This window comes from Meles meles, chromosome 3 (assembly GCF_922984935.1).
Source record: "Meles meles chromosome 3, mMelMel3.1 paternal haplotype, whole genome shotgun sequence".
In the NCBI taxonomy this organism is placed as follows: domain Eukaryota; kingdom Metazoa; phylum Chordata; class Mammalia; order Carnivora; family Mustelidae; genus Meles; species Meles meles.
Genome location: NC_060068.1, coordinates 112,709,155 through 112,726,770, shown reverse-complemented (window position 1 = coordinate 112,726,770; position 17,616 = coordinate 112,709,155). Strand labels below are relative to the sequence as shown.

Here is a 17,616-nt window from a genome sequence, read left to right as displayed (position 1 = left end):
CCTTGGGAAGGGGGATCTGCTTTTCCCTCTCCCTCTCTCCCCATGCTCCTGCTTTCTCTCTCTCTCTCTCACATAAATAAATAAATAAAAGTGAAAAAATTAAAAAATGAAATCTAAGCTCATAATTAATCCATTTGCAATTCATATAACAAAGAGCTGACTTACCTAATATAAAAAGATTTCCTACAAATAAACAGGAAAAAAACCAACCCCAATTTAAAAATGGCTAAGAGGTATAAACAATATACTGAGGTTGAAATTGAGATGGCTTTTAAACCTATGAAAAGATCATATACTTTACTCCTAATAAGAGAAATACAAATGAAAACAATACTGAGATATTTTCACCTACCCATCCATTCTCTGTATAAATGTGAAGAAAAATGTATAGAATATTTTTCTAATAATATATAGCAATACCTTTTAGATGGTACCAACATTTGGAGAAGGTTTTAAGGCATTTATTGTACTTTCTATAGTGTTTGTATTCCTTACAAGGAGGGCATACATGTTTCAAAGTGGTTTTAGTTTAAAAATAAAGCTGGAAGTAGATATGTGAGATGACAATAAAGATGAATTCTTTTCTTCTGCATATTTTTTAGTATTTTTTAAAAACGTCCCCAACCCTCTCCCAAACCTTCACATATTTTTTATTCCCGATATAACACTCTCCCAATTTTACATTTTTCCTAGACACACCTGTCACCATCCTTCTTCTCTGATTTCCCAATTCTACTCACATTCAAAGTTCACCTCAAGTGCATCCTCTTCCTGGGATGCATGGTGGCTTATACAAGTGCCCACACCTGGAGCAGATACGTGGTCCAGCTGGTCCAAAAGTAGCTTACCAGCTCTATAACGTCAGGCAAGTCACTTAATCTTTCTAAGACTCAGTTTCCTTACTTATAAAATAAATCACCTGTCTCATTGGGGTATCAAATATTTTATTTATTTTTTTAAGATTTTTAAAAATTTATTTGACAGCCGGAGATCACAAGTAGGCAGAGAAGCAGGCAGAGAGAGAGGAGGAAGCAGGCTCCCTGCTGAGCAGAAAGCCCGATGAGGGGCTTGATCCCAGGGGCTCAATCCCAGGACCCTGGGATCATGACCTGAGCCAAAGGCAGAGGCTTTAACCCACTGAGCCACCCAGGCACCCCAAAGATTTTGTTTTTTAAGGAATCTCTGCACCCAATGTGGAGCTCAAACACACAACCCTGAGATGGAGAGTCACACAGTCCACTGACTGAGACAGCCAGACACCCCTCTTTGGGGTTTTAAATGGATTAAATTAGCATGTAAAATCCTTAACCATATTAATTTTTGTTGACAATAATACTGCTATCCCTCCGGGGCTCCCTAAGGCAATTATTAACTCTACAAATAATTAGTCCTCGGTATGTTCTGTTTGGTCCATCAGGGAAATTATAACTACCTTTGGGAGAAATCTTTTTACTCATTCATCCCTTAATGAAAGTCAGAGCCCTCAGGAAAACTTCATGATGCCCACACCCCCTCCTTTCTCTTTTTAGTTCATTCATTTAGTTCATTTAATTCATTCATTAGCCTGCTAATGGTAACGGGGCTTCTTGTAAACTCACCTACTGTCAGCCTTCACACTTGACACTGAGATGGATATGGGCTGTCTGGGTCTGTAACTAGTCAAAGACATGTTGTTTGACTTATGAGAGAGGTTAGTGCTCAAATCATAGTCATGATGTGTGTCCAAGCCTGATTTAGGAGGATGAACCAATGTTGGACGTGAACATAACCTGCCATCTCACAGGGTTTCACTCAGACAGGATGCTGGGGACTGCTATCTTCATGACAGGGCCATCCTCTGCCAGCCTCTCAAAGGACACCTTGCTCAGGCAGACAAACATCAAAGCAAGAATGCCTTTGGGAGTACTGGCTTCTTTTTCCCACAGAGAGACAGATTTCCTTCTGTGTTGCCAAATAGGTAATTGTTTTCCTTTAGGAACACTTATGAGAGACTACTCCTTTTCCCAGGAAACCAAGGACACCCAAAGCAAAATTACTTATCTTTGTTCGAGAACAATTGTTCACTCATTTTCTAATTGTTTACTTTTTCCTCCTCCTTAAGAAAGTTAAAGGATATTTTTGCTCTTGGTAGGTTGTATATTTCTAGAGGCTGTTTTAGTTTTGAGTTCTAAACTGAGGTTTGGAGGTTGTCCATGGAACAAACACTTCAAAAGAAGACCAGACCCTAGCTCACACAGAGGACATAGTTGATAGTTTAGTAGTAAAGCACAAACATAACTTATGAGATTCTCTGCTCACCTGACACCTCACCCAAGATGGGCAGAATCAAAGCCCCACAAAATGTGATCCTTTCCCAAAATTCACCAGCTCAGTGAAGGACAGCATTGTGTTAGTTCAGGTCCTCTTGGAGCATATGCCAAGATGGAATTAAACACACAAGAACTTTGGGGTGCCTGGGTGGCTCAGTGGGTTGAGCCTCTGCCTTCAGCTCAGGTTGTGATCTCGGGGTCCTGGGATCAAGCCCCGAATCGGGCTCTCTGGTCGGTGGGGAGCCTGCTTCTCCCTCCCCCTCTGCCTGCCTTTCTGTCTACTTGTGATCTCTCTGTGTCAAATAAATAAATAAAATCTTTTAAAAAACACACACACAAGAACTTTTTGAGGAAAATGCTCATGAAGGGTAAAGGGGAGAAGGAATGAGAATAGGCAGAGAGAGACTCAGATTATGACGCAGGTCTGTTCCCTCTGGAAAGGGACAGTGAAGGGAAAAGAATCGGGCAGGAAGAGCTTCCGTCTGCAGATTAGTTAATGAGAAATTATTGACCACACTGATGGGAAGCTGCACGCACTGATCGCCTGTTAGAAGAGTCCCAGCTTGGGCAGAAATAGCCTGGCTCTCGTACCACCACTGAGTTCATTCATTGTCTGAGAGTAGCCAGAGAGTGTGTAGCCTGGTGTGTGTGCTGCAACAAATCAAAAGGGGAGGCAGCTAGTGGCTCTCAGCTCTGTTCTTTGTAGAAGGTTCTCTTGAAGAGTGATGTGAGTAGCTACATGTCTGCCACAATCATTCATTCAATTATGCAACCTGGGAGTCGTGCCTGTTATCTTCTCCTTTAAGATCCAGTCCACTAGCAAGATGCTAACCATTTCACCTCCTAAATATCTCTCACATCTGTCTGTTTCTATCTCCTCCACCACTACCACCATCATCTTGTTCCCAGCTGATGACCATCATTCCATCTATTCACCATACAACATGTAGAACAGGCTTTTTATCTTTAAAAAAAATTTTTTTGTAAGATTTTGTTTTTAAGTAATCTCTACACCTGACATGGGGCTCAAACTTATCACCCTCAGATCAAGAGTTGCAGGCTCTACTGAGCCAGCCACGTGCCCCAGAGCCATCTTTTAAAAATATAATCAGATCGGTTTAAACAACATCAGAGCTCATAGGATAAGGATCTAGGTCCTCAGTATGACCTTCAAGGCCCTGCCTATTATGGCTTTTGCCTTACTCTCCAGCCTCCTGAGGACATGGGCTGTCCTTACTCTCTCTGCTCCATTGACCCTTTGAGCATCAGTTAGATAATAGTTCAAATCTAGCCTCCTTTGTTACCCAAATGCTCCAAGTTTTTTCCTGCATATATCGTTCCCTCTACCAATTATCTTTTCTCCAATCCCATGCCTCTTTAGCCAGTTAACTAATCCTCATTCCTTAGCTCCAATTCAAATATCATTTCTTAAGGGAAGCCTTCTCTGACCCTCATGCAAGTTCGAATCCTTTGTAATTTTGTCTTATAGTAAATTAAATGCACTTTGTAGCATTTAGGATGGTATTCTATATTTAACTAATTATCTGATTGACCACCTCACTATAACGTGTGTTTCCTGATGGTAGAGACTATGTCCATTTTTGTTCACTATGGCATCTCCAATATTAGCAGAGTGGCTGCATTTTGTAGTTGCAACAAAACATTTGTTGAATAAAGGAAGCATCTAAAAGAATTATTTGGTATTTTTTCCTTTTTATTTGAGTCACATTCCAAGTGTTTTCTAACCAGTGAATTTTATTTCTTTCTATTTATTTGTTCTCCAGAGGCATGATCTCCCCCAACGTCTACTCCCACACTTCACCCATGGTAAAATCTGTGAGGGATGGCCTTGGACTTGGGATTTTTCAAGGCTTCCATGATGAGCACTGCAGGCCTGGAAAAAGTGCATGTTGTCGCACAAGATTTTACTCTAGAGCTAGAAGGTCAGGGAGTCAGAGAGATAGGAAGGAGAAAAAAGTGAGTTGCCTCCAAAGAGCTGGGATACAAAGTTGCTCTTTGAAAGTTAAATCAGAAAGCAGACCAATCAGAGCAAAGATATACAACATGCCTCCTTTAAGAGCAATAAGGACTCCAGGATCTACAAGGCCTAACAGTAATGTTACTATGGCCTTGCTGTATCTAAAAAAGAAATGTGTTCATCTAAGGAGGGACAGCCCTGGTACATTAATAAGGAGGACAGAGAGTGTCCACTGGGCACTGCCCTCCCCACTCGCCCCCAGGAGAAGGGCTGGCCAGGATAGCAGGAATGAGTAGCCAATCCTCCCAGCAGCTTGTTTGACCCCTGATGTGGAGAAAGATGCACCAAGCTCCCCAGGGCTGATTTCAGTCACATAATTTACCCTTCTGATTTTGGCTTTGAGCTCACCAAGCCACCTGCTGACAAGTAGGTTCCAAACTGTTTAAGAAGAAAGTGTACTCCCAAGTACACTTTTTGTGAGCCTGGGTGGCTCAGTGGGTTAGGCCTCTGCCTTCGGCTCAGGTCATGATTCCAGGGTCCTGGGATTGAGCCCTGTATCGGGCTCTCTGCTCTGCTGAGAGCCTGCTTCCTCCTCTCTCTCTGCCTGCCTCTCTGCCTACTTGTGATCTCTGTCTGTCAAATCAATAAATAAAACCTTAAAAAAAAAAGAGAGTGTACTTACCAGCTAACCTCAAGAGTCTTTTGTTCCCGACCGTTTTGCTTCTAACAGAAATGGTTAAGCTCTAGGCCTTCGTATGAACCCTGAATCTACCACTTACATACTGTACAGACTAACCTTGGGAATTCCCTTCATCTTTTTTACCCCAGCTGAAAAAAAAGATCACAACATACCACATGATTACAGGGAGAATTAAAGAAAGCAATGCATAAGCAACGTCCACAATAGCCAAAATATGGAAAGAACCTAGATGTCCATCAACAGATGAATGGATAAAGAAGATGTGATATATATATATATACAATGGAATACTGTATATATATATATACAGCCTTTTGATGCAGCCATCAAAAGAAATGAAATCTTGCCATTTGCGACGACGTGGATGGAACTAGAGGGTATTATGCTGAGCGAAATAAGTCAATCAGAGAAAGACAATTATCACAAGATCTCCCTAATATGGGGAAGTTGAGAGGTAACATGGGGGGGGGGTTGGGGGTTAGGAAAGGAATAAATGAAACAAGATGGGATTGGGAGGGAGACAAACCATAAGAGACTCACAAAACAAAACATGACGGTAGCCCGGGGGGAGGGAGGAGGCGGGTAGGGAGAGGGTGGTTGGGTTATGGGCACTGGGGAAGGTATGTGCTATGGTGAGTGCTGTGAAGTGTGTAAACCTGGCGATTCACAGACCTGTACCCCTGGGGCTAATAATACATTATATGTTAATAAAAAAAATAAAAAACTTTTTAAAAAAGAAAGCAATGCCTGTGCTGTACTTAGAGTTTAGCAAATAGAGTGAATGAAATCACTAAGTTCGCCTTCTGATTTTACACAATGTGGATTTTTAATCAACACTGCGACATTGAAAAGATGAAATTTCGGGTCCCACAAGATCAAAGACCAAATCTAGACCGTGGGAAATCACCAAGATGATAGACTACAGGCGACCCTTTTACCTCCTGGCTCCTCTCCTGTCACATGGCTTAACATCTATAAAAGGTAACCAGGACATGGCTTTAAAATCTTGCATCTCTACTTCTCTTTTCCTAACCCTCATCTCCCACACATACTTTTTATGCAGAAACAAATTTTCAGATTTACCTCTACTTTGCTCTCATGGAATTAAGAATGATTGTCCTATCACAAGGAAGAGCTCCAAGGCTTCCTTTTTTTTTTTTTCCCCTTCATGCTACAGACCAAAAGTGTCATCTCCTGGAGGGGGAAACACAGGCTCTTGTTTTATTAAGGTCACCATTTGGCCTGTCCCACTTCCCCACATGCTCTCGAGGGAAATACTGCAATTACACCTAGAAAGCCACAACACCTGTTACAGATCAAGGCTTCCATCATGCAGGGAACATGCCTGAATTTCAAACAGGCAAACCAAAGTGACTCTGCCAGATTAGACAGTTAATTTTGTTTTTCTGTTCCAGTTAATTAGACTGTTCCATGACAAAAATGAACAAACACACACATGGTAAATTTGGTTTGGAGTACGGAGTCCTATCAATGTTTTCCAAGTAGAAACGCCTACTTACAAAAGTATTTTCCAATCTCAGTAACTGATGCTGGGAAGAGCTGTAGGGAGCTTCCTCAAACTTCAATTGTAGCAGCACTCTGCTTTAACAGAACTGGTCCATCCAGTGGCATAATTACAGGGGATAATTTTCAGGTGAGGTGTGAGGTGCCTTCCAAAAAGACTACAGGGCCTCCTCAGTCCTTCGGAGTCAAGATAACACAGTCTAAACTCTGAAAATGATTTTATTGTCATGGAGATCTTTAATTTTATCAGCTGACATTAGAGAATGTCTATCAGGCATCCAGAAAAACAATGACTCGGTTGTTGCCCTCAAAGAACCCACGGACAGCCTAGCAGAAAATGCCAACTATTTTCTCCCTCATATCGTTTCATTGAATTCCTACAACCTTGAGGTAAGTATGGTTACCATCCTCGTCCTACCAGGAAAGAAACGAAGGCTAAGGGATTCCACCCCAAATCACACAGCCAATAAATAACAGGCCACCAAACCCTTGGGTATTGATGGGCACCAGTTAGAGCAGGGAGTCCAAATCCTAAGCATGCTGTTCAGTTTTTCCTATCAAATGACGAGTCCCCCATTTCATGGGTACCATTGACTTCTATATCTCCTTGGACCCAAGATGAAGAGCCTGGCACCTCGTGGGCATAACCAGGCTGTTCGAAGCCACGGCGCCGCCAGCTCGGCAGAGGGTCCAGTGCGCGTGCCTGGATCTGGGGGAACCAGCGGAGCCCTGAGGGTCTGAGAGGGTCTGAGAACGAAACCTGCCCGAGGTGGCTCAGCGCCCCAACCCAGGACCCCTCAGAGGCTCGCTCCCGGCCGCCCACGCCAGACCCGTCTCCTGAGGCCAGAAACCCACGAAGCGCGGCCGTCAGTCCCCAGGCCCAAGCAGGCGCTGACTGAGGGGCGGCCGGGGAAGCAGCCCTCATGGGCCGAGCGAGACGCGGTGGGCCGCGGGGCCGAACGAAGGCGCGCTGCGGAGCCTCTCCCCTTGCTGCCGGGCTGCCCGCCTTCCTGCCCGCACCGGCCCGCTGAGGCGTGCGCACCGGGCCCGCTTGCCGCCCCTCGGAGGCATGGGGCTCCGTCCGGCCAACCACCCGCGTGCAGGCCCGAGGCCCGAGCCCCCGCCTCTGGCTACCAGCCCGCGCTCGGCATTCACCGTGCTCGGCCGGGGCCCGCCTCTAAGCCGTTTTCGCTTTCGCTTTCCTGCCGCCGTCGTTGAGGAAAATGAAAGTGACCGTGGCGGTGGACCGGACTCGCGCAGCTGCTCGGTGGAGCGAGGGGCGCGGAGAGCGGCGGCAGTCGGCGTGGAACCTGCGAACTGGGGCCGCTGCCCGCACCAGACTAGGTAAGCGCGGCCCCTCGGCGGCCGCCTCGCGGGCTCCGCCTTGCGGACCGGGCGGGCCAGACGCCAGGAGGAGCTGTGACGCGGGGCGGACTGGGCGGGTGGGCTCATGCCGCGGGGCTGGGGCCGCTGAGCCGCGGCACCGCTGGGACCTGTGTGGCTCGGGTCCGCCAGGCCTGACTCCAAGGCTGAGGGAGCGCAGACTAGCGTGCCAAGGGTCTGGCAGCCTGGGGCCGAGGTCGCACAGCGGCACGGCAAGCCGTGAACGGTTCCCGTCACACGTTTCCTTTTTGGACAACGCCTCCGGTCCCCTACCTCCGCTGGCTCTCAGTAACAGTCCAAGTGGAAGTAAAATGCTGAGCAGAGTGCCTCCCCTGAGCTCAGCAGGGAGAAACTCATCATTTGCCCCTGCTTACCTTCAGACTCCTCTTCCTTCCCCATTTGGCTCCACTCCTCGTGTAGTTTGCCTTTCTGCATTCTACAGTTAGGGTGCACTTGGGTGCCCCTGGGGTGCCTTCCAAGCGTTCGCTGAGCTGGCAAGCTTGCAGCTCGCCACTCTTGGCCATAGGCATGGACATCAGCTAGTCCAGGATGTCGCCCCTTCCCGAAGGCCCTGCCCATGAGAAGATAGGGGCTTTACTCCGCAGAGACTCAAACTCCAGCCCCTCTTCCGGGCTGGCGAAAATGGTCAGGGATGGGAGCGCTCAGGGACCGCGTCCTTCCCAGACCAGGAAACTTCCTGTCTGCTGCATCTGTCTACAGAAGGGTGAAAGAGAAGTGCTCTGGTCTTTGCCGTTCATCACATACACACTAACTTCATTGTGGTATGGAGAACTGCGCTCCGCCTCAGGGCTGTGGAAACAACCTCTGGCAAGGAAAAAAAAAAATTCTATCTCTACCTCTACTTCTACCCCTACCCCTACCCCTACATGTACTGTATCTATATATCTACACATACGAGTTGCCCACGTGGCCAGTTGTGTGAGATGAGCATACAGGGTAGAAGGCACTAAGTGTTGAAAGTAAAAGGCCTAAATTTGCAGGCACTTGACTTATATTTGAATGACGACACTCTCTGTAGCCAATACCAAGAACCCCCTTTCAGTCAACTTTTGTCTCAATAAAAATGAATTCAGCCTAATCACATGGATCTGATCATACGGCCCATTACTGAAACAAAACTCCAATGATCTTAACTTTGAAAATAGCCGTTTGAATTGACAAACGGTGACATAAGATCTTAATTTTTAAAACACGGAATCCCTCCTCTGTCCTGCTTCAGGACTGTGTTGAGTATTCATTGCTTTTAGAAAATGACTTTATCATGAGCCAGAAAATCAGAGTCTTGATTCAATGAGCTATTCCTTTTCTGCTGAATTCCCTGATGTCCTCTTTTCTCTTCCTCCTGTTAACTAAATTTGAACCGTTGTGCATGGTTCTCTCCTTTTGCTCCCCTAGCTTCGTCTGCAAGGGGAAGAGGTGGTGTGCTGGAGATACCATGCCCAGCATTTCTACCACCCTGTGTTCTTGCTTCCAAGTTCCAGAAAACGGAATTACTCAGCAGAAGACCAAGCAAGCCCCTGTCTTTCCCCCTACCTTCTTTTCTCCATAGCTTTGTGATCCATTGAGTTAGGCACCAGCATGTGATGGACCTTCTTATATTTTTCACTAAAAAGTAATGCGTGGGATTTTGTGTGCTTTCCTAAGTATCTAAGGTCTACCAAATTTAATTGCTCATGCACCTTAGTTCATGACACACTAATCCTTGCTCTATCTAGAGTCTCTCATGTACTTTACTTTGTTATTTCCTCCCTTTATACTCCAGTTCTCCGTCAGTACCCTCCTCCCAGAGCACACAGGAACAGACAGCCTTGCGGGTGTATTTGTTTGTTCTTCTAAACTCCCTTTCATTATATTTTCTTAGAACATGCGTTTCTTTGAAACCTATGTCATGTTTTGCTTTTGTTGCACTTACCTAAATAAATACTTTTAGGCTAGAGGTGCCTGGGTGGCTCAGTCAGTTAAGGTTAACTGTCCGACTTTGGCTTAGGTCATGATCTCAGGGTCCTTGGTTGGAGTCTCCGTGCTCAGCGGGGAGTCTGCTTCTCCCTCTCCCTCTGCCTGCCACTCTCCTTGCTCATGCTCTCTCTCTCAAAATAAATAAAATCCTTCCTCCTCTCTCTCTGCCTGCCTCTCTGCCTACTTATGATCTCTCTCTCCGTCAAATAAATAAATAAAATCTTTAAAAAAAAAAAAGGGGGGGGGGGCGCCTGGGTGGCTCAGTCAGTTAAGGTTAAATGTCCAACTTTGGCTCAGGTAATGATCTCAGGGTCCTGGGATCGAGCCCCGCATTGAGCTCTCTGCTCCGCGGGGAGCCTGCTTCCTCCTCTCTCTCTGCCTGCCTCTCTGCCTACTTGTGATCTCTCTCTGTGTCAAATAAATAAATAAAATTTTTAAATAAATAAATAAATAAAATCTTAAAAAAAAATAAAAATAAAAATAGTGACACCCGAGTAGCTTAGTCAGTTAAGGGTCTGCTGCTCAGGTCTGGGATCAAGCCCCTAGTTGGGCTCCTTGCTCAGCAGAGAGTGTGCTTCTCTCTCTCTACCTCTGGCCCTAATCCCACTCGTGCTCTCTCACACTCTCTCTCAAACAAATAAAATCTTTAAAAAATGCTTTCATGCTATAAATCTCTTACTATTTCTTTTCCCCCCTACATTATGTTTTTTAGTCAAACCGTATTGCTATATGTAAATCTGATTCATTCCTCCTGGTTGTTACAGAATTTCATATGGAAATGACATATGTACTTAACCAGATTCCTGGGGATAGATGTGAGGTGGCCTGTGACTCCTTGCTTGCATGAACAATGCTGCACCAAACATCCTTTATGGTGTCTCCCTGTGTCGTGAAAAAAAAATTTTTTTTTGGAGAGAGATATGAGATTGCTGGTTCTAGGATACTTGTGGGATGTCTTTGACTAAAAACTGCTACTTTGTGCTGCAGAATGGCTTCATCAGTTTCCTCCCACCAGGAGTGCTTCAAGGGTCCCTTTTCCAACATCTGCTGGCACTTACTCTTAGCTCACTTACGAATTTCGATCTTAACTGGTAGGTTAAAGCAGTATCCATTTCTGTTTTAACTGAGCATCTCATCATATTGTTTTGCCATTGGTAAACTGCTTACCCATCTATCCATCTAATCTGCCCCTCTTTTCTTTCAGATTTCTGATATTTTTCTCTATAGGGTTTGCATTTTGTTCCTTATTGGCATCCTTATAAGTTAAAATGTTAGTTCTCTGTCAGATGTGGATGTTTTCAGTCTTCCCCTAATCTTGTCACCCGTCTGTTAACTTCATTTATGGTCTCCTTTTTATTATTACTAATAACTTTATGATTAAAGTAAGTAAATATAACTAAATTCAATAAATATAATAAAAGTAAATAAAAACAACAAAATTTATATACCATAAAATTCACTTGTTTTTAAAATTATACAGTTCAGTGGTTTGTAGTCTATTTACAGAGTGTGTTAACTATCACTGTAATCTAATTTTAGATTTTTTTTTACTCTGTTGGCAGTCACTCTCCACTTTTCCTTCAATATGCCCCTCCCCAGCCCCAGGCAAGCACTAAGCTACTTCCTGTCTCTTTGCATTTGCCTGCATCTGGACATCTCATACAAATGGAATGATTCAGTATGTGTTTGTTGTGCCTGGCTTCTTTCATTTAGCATAGTGTTTTGTAGGTTTATCCACATTATAGCATATATCAATAGTTTGTTCCTTGTTAATGCCCGATAATATTCAATCACGTGAGTATACTGCATTTTGTTTATGCGTTCATCAGTCGATGCACATTTAGGTTATTTCTACTTTTGGGCTCCTGTGAATAATGCTTCTGTGAACATTCATGTACAGTTTTTGTGTGAACATATATTTTCATTTCTCTGGGATATATACCTAGAAGTGGAATGACTGGATCATGTGGTATCCTGATGTTTAAACTTTTGAGGAACACCCAAACTATTTTCCAAAGCAGCTGTGCCATTTTCTGGTCTTACTGTCAGTGCGCGATGGTTCCATTTTCTTCATGTCCTCATTACCACTTGTCCCTCATTTGGGTTAGAGCTGTCCTATCCTAGTGGGTTTGAAGCTGTAGTACATGGTGGTTTCAATTTGCACTTCCCTGATGGTTAATGATGTTGAATGTATTTTCATGCACTTATTAGCCATTCGTGCATCTTCTCTAAAGAAATGTCTATTCAGAACTGTTTTTAAAATTATTTTTCTTTCATTATTAAATTATAATGGTTCTTTATATATTCTTGATACAGTCCTTTTATCAGATATATGAGTTGCAAATAGTTTCCCCTTTTCTGTGACTTGTCTTTTCACTTTCTTGTTGGTGTTCCTTGAGGCAAAAAAATTTTCAGTTTTGTTGATGTCCAGCTGGTCAATCTTCTGTCTTACCTTCTGTGTTTTTGGTGTCATATATAACAAATCCTTACCTAACTCAAGGTTATGAAGAGTCATTCTTATGTTTTCATCTAAGAGCTTTATAGTTTACACTAAGTCTATGGTCTACTTTTTTTTTAAACATAAATCTTTGAATTTTGTGTAGTCGTAGCCATCATTTTTCTCCTTTTAGCTTATGCTATTTATATCTCATTTAAGAAATTCTTACCTACCTGAAGATTGTAAATTTTTTTCTATATTTTCTCCTACTAATTTTATAGTTTCTTCTTCTACTTTTACATCTTTAACCCAATTAGATTTTGTTTTTATTATGGCTTTGTAATATGTCTTAATATTTTTTTTTTTTACTTTTTCTTATCTTTTCACGGGCTTGTTCTTTCATAAACATTTTAAAATTTGTAAAGTTCACAGTAGTCTTTCTGAAGTTTTGATTGGAAATTAATTGAAATCATTGGTTGATCTGGGAAGAAATTATACCTTTTATTGTCAAGTCATCTCACCATGAATATGGTTTCTTCTCTCCATTTATTCATATTTTCTCTCAGATGTACTTTAATAGAGTTTTTCAAATTTTCTGCACAGGTCTCTTGCATTTTTTATTAAGATAATTCCTAGCTTCAATAATATTACTAATAGAAGTGGTTTCTCATTTTGTCACATTGTTGCTGGTTACACTGTTACATATCCCCTCTCTTTCTCTCTGATTGATTACTGTTAGTGTGGAGAAATGCAATCAGTTGTTTTATTTATTTATTTATTTATTTATACTTTTTATTTATTTTTAATTTTTTTGACAGAGAGAGATCACAAGTAGGCAGAGAGGCAGGCAGAGAGAGAAGGAAGCAGGCTCCCCGCTGAGCAGAGAGCCCAATCCGGGACCCTGGGGTCATGACCTGAGCCGAAGGCAGAGGCTTTAACCCACTGAGCCACCCAGGCACCCCCAATCAGTTGTTTTTAGATTGATTTCATTTCTAACTACCTTGCTGAACTCATATTAATTCTAATGGTTTTTCTGTGGATTTTCTTGAGAGTTATCTACGAAATAATTATACCAGTTGCAAACACTGAGGTTTGTCTCTTTCCTTCCAATTTTATACTTTGTTTTACTTTTTATTATTTCTTATAGTGGCTAATTTTTCTATAATTCTGTTACATGGTGGTGGGACTAGCTGCATCCTTGTCTTGTTCCATTCCTTAAAGAGAATACAGTTTTCTTTTAAGTACGATGTTACCTGTAGGTTTGTAGATGATAGTCTTTGTTAAGGAAAGGAAATCCTTTTCCTTAAGATCTGAGATACCAAGAAACATAGATAAAATCCATATAATACTTCCTAATGAAAAAATTGTATAACAAAGTTTATCACATGTGGTGGCTAAACCATTTATAATCAAGCTTTGAAGAAAAGACAGTGGTGAGGAAGACAGGGGCTTGGTCTCTTAATTCTACTTCTTTAAGACCTAGGTTTTGTGATTTTTTAATTTTTGTTTTTGTTTTTAACATGACTTAGTATTGAACTTTGTCAAATGCCCTCTCTGTACCTGGTAAGATGATTATCTATTTCCCCCAGCCCAATTTTCCATGTATTATTAGGGTGTACAATCTTAGCTGTTGTAACAGTCCCAACATTTCAGTGGCTTACACCAGGAATGCTATTTATTTATCACTCATGACACAATCCAGGGTTGTTGGTGAGATAGTGGACTCTCCTTTACTTAGTTGTTCAGGAATCCAGGCTCTTTCTTGCCAGTTGCTTCCCCAGCTCCTTGGACTTAGGTCCTTCATCGGGTCCTCTATGATGGCCAGAGATGACACAGATCACTGCTCCTCTAATTCCATTGGCAAGGACTAGTCACATTATCCCACCTATTGTAAGGTAGCCGAAAGTTTTGTAGGCTTTTTCTTTTTTTCCTTTTTAAAAATAATTTTTTTATTTATTTGAGAGAGAGAGTGATTGAGAGAGAGAGCGTGAGTGGGGGAAAGGAGCAGAGGGAGAGAGAGAAGCAGACTCCCCACTGAGCAGGGAGCCCAATTTGGGGCTTGATCCCTGGACTTTGGGATCATGACCTGAGCAGAAGGTAGACACCCAACCCCATGGTGGGTGGGAAATTTAATGGCATTCACAGGAGGAAAAGGAGAGCAGAGAGGTGGTCATCAATAGTAACTTCTTCTATAATCCATTAATGTAGTGAATTACCTTGAGAGGTTTGCTGACTTTGAATTATTTTTTACTTTATCATGACATACTCTTAATACTTTTCTGGATTTGATTAGGTATTATTTTATTTAGGTGTTTGGCATTCATGTTTATAAGTTTAACTGGCCTGTAGTTTTCTTTTTTTGGACAGTCCATATTCCAAATTTCAAAATTATAGTAACTTTAGGCTGGGCAATGTTTCTTCTTTTTTTTATTTTCTAAAGTAATGCATTTAAGTAAAAATTGTCTGTTCCTTGAAAGTTAGTGGAATGCTCTTGTAAAACCTTCTGGACTTGAGAATTTATGGGGAAGAAGTGTTTTAAATTACTTCAGTTTCCTAAATGGCTATTCATGCTTGCTATCATTTTTGTGACATTTTGTGGCAATTTTGGCAAATTTTCTAGAAATTTATTGATTTCTTCTGTGTTTTCAAAATGTATTGTCATATAGTTATTTATAGTTATATAGAATAATATAGAATATTATATAATATAGAATATTATATAATATATATTACATAATATAATAGTATAATATAATAGTGTATATTATATAATATTCTATATTATAATTATATAGAATAATAGAATAAAATTATTAAGATTTTATATTATTCTTTTATAAGTTTTTAAATGTTGGCTATATTTGTCATTTCCTCTTTTTTTCTTTAGTCTTTTACATCTTCTGTCAATTATTCTTGTTCAGTCTCCCTGTGTTTAAAGAAATACTTTGATTGTGATGAGCACTGAGTAATGATGTATAGAATTGTTGAATCACTATATTGTATACCTGAAACTAATATAACAGTGTTTGTTAACTGTACTGGAATTTAAAAACTTAAAATGAAATAAAATAAACTTAATTTTAAAATAAATTAAAATTTTAAAAACTCAAATACTTTGGGTTTTGTTAATCACCTCTATTTATTGTCCTCTATATCTTTTATTTCAGTGATTCTGCCCTTATATTTATTTTTTCATTTCTTCTTGTTTCTTTGGTTACCCGCTAGTTGTAAAAGTTTCAAACAATGTAGACACTAGTAAAGTGAGATAGGAAAGCCCACTCCTGTCTTTCATAATCTCACTATAAGCAACCACTCTTACCAAATTGGTGTTTTTCTGGATACTTTTCTCTGCTTATACATTTGTCTACAACTCTTCTAAACTATGTAAGTCGTGGGTCTGTTTTTCTGGTGTACACACACACACACACATCCATTAAAATGGCATATCATAATTTATTTATCTCTTTTCCACTGATGGGCAAATAGGTTGAAAGTGGTTTTTTAATAGTGGAATTTAATTGATTTATATTTATTTTGATCACTAATAAGTGTGGCCTTATTTCTGCCACCTTGTTTTGCCAAATATTTATCATGAGTTCTTCCTTTTCTTTTTTCCTTATGATTTCTTCTGTATTAATCAAAGTGTCTATCTCCATTCCTTGCTTCCTTCTTTTTATTTGGTGACGTGGAATTCTGTATCTTATAAGGAGCCCTCTTTAATTTCTTAAGCACAGATAAACTTATGTTTTCCTATAAGTACCAAAAATTAATCAGAATCTCTAACATCCTCCCAAACATAAGGACCTTTTTTTTTTTAAGATTTTATTTATTTCTTTGAGAGAGCACAAGAAAGCGAGCACAAGTAGAAGGAGGGACAGAGGGAAAGGGAGAAGTAGACTCCCCATTGAGCAGGGAGCCTGATGTGAGACTCAGTCCCAGGACCCCAGGATCATGACCTGAGCTGAAGGCAGGCACTTAACTGACCGAGCCACCCAGGTGCCCCAAGAAACTTTTTAGTTGTTTTTAATTCTCTTCTCTCCCACTTTTCCCTCATAGGCACATACTCACGTAAGTGTCGACCCAGGAATTACAATCTGGAAACTTCCTGTTATTAATTCTTCGTGCTTCAGAATAAACTTTTCTTTTTCTACTTTAGAAATCTTTTTTAACAATTGCATTAATCTGTAACCTATTTGTGTAGTTGCCTACCACATCAGGATAGGAAGGCTCACACATATGCTTCTTTTAGAATTTTCATTGACTTCCTGAATATTTATAGTGATTGGTGTGTCATGAGTAATGCTTCTCTGGCTTCCTTATTTCTCACAAGTCTACTTTGGAATCCATGCTATTCTGATCCTCATTTGACCTTTGCTGGCACAAAAACATTCTGAAGTATTTGCAAATGCTAGTCACTTCCTCGTGTTTTACTGAGTTTACTTTAGCTTGGTTAAACCAAGAGCAATATCAGTTTGTGTAAACTTACCACTAACTGAAGGTTCATGTAATGCCCTGCCCCAGGGTCAGAGACTGTCTAGAGAAATATGAAAATCTCTTTGAAAATTCAGCTGCTGAACATCTTATGCTAAAGAGCTTAACATTTTAATGTTTACTTTATAATACTTAACTATTTGAGGGTGAAGTAAAATGGGCACTGTCACAGGGAAACTATGGTAAAACTAACTTGGATGGTGTTTATCAAAAGTTTTTTTTTTACTTTCTTTATCTTTTTAAAAGATCTCATTTTTTTAAAGATTTTTTAAATGTATGTATTTGTCAGAGAGAGATCACAAGTAGGCAGAGAAGCAGGCAGAGGGGGAAGCAGGCTCCCTGCTGAGCAGAGAGTTCCGTGCGGTGCTCGATCCCAGGACCCTGGGATCATGACCTCAGCTGAAGGCTGAGGCTTAACCCACTGAGCCACCCAGGCACCCCTAAAAGATCTTATTTTTAAAAAAATTTTTTTAAAGATTTACTTATTAGAGAGAGAGTGTGAGTACCCCCTGAGTGGGAGGAGGGGCAAAGAGAGAGAGGGAGAGAAATCCAAGAGCAGATTTCCCACTGATCCAGACACACAGCTCAATCCCAGGACCCTGAGATCATGACCTGAGCCAAAACCAAGGGCACATTGCTTAATCAACTGAGCCACCCAGGTGCCCTAAAAGATTTTATTTTTTAAGTAATGTCTACACCCAACATGGGGCTCAAAGTCATAACCCCAAGATCAAGAGTCTGAGGCTCTTCTGATTGAGCCAGCCAGGCCTCCCTATCAACAACTTTTTAAAGTGTCCATACACTTTTATCTCAATAA

At 41.3% G+C, this 17,616-nt stretch overlaps 2 protein-coding genes across 14 annotated transcripts in view; both read left to right on the top strand.

Moving 5' to 3' along the window:
- SLC22A5 (solute carrier family 22 member 5) overlaps positions 1 to 5,263 on the top strand; it is a 38,332-nt gene extending 33,069 nt beyond the window's left edge. The window contains exon 11 of the mRNA XM_046000459.1: positions 5,116 to 5,263. The gene's annotated coding sequence lies outside the window, so the exon portion shown is untranslated. The remainder of the gene's footprint in view (positions 1 to 5,115) is intronic.
- A 1,791-nt stretch (positions 5,264 to 7,054) lies between these two features.
- LOC123938779 overlaps positions 7,055 to 17,616 on the top strand; it is a 137,577-nt gene continuing 127,015 nt past the window's right edge. For 11 of the 13 annotated variants that reach the window (XM_046000471.1, XM_046000467.1, XM_046000472.1 and 8 more), the window contains exon 1: positions 7,055 to 7,855. In XM_046000471.1, the coding sequence (XP_045856427.1) occupies positions 7,581 to 7,855 (275 nt within the window). In that variant the 5' untranslated portion in view covers positions 7,055 to 7,580. The remainder of the gene's footprint in view (positions 7,856 to 17,616) is intronic. The other 2 variants (XM_046000465.1, XM_046000477.1) reach the window with 1 other exon arrangement.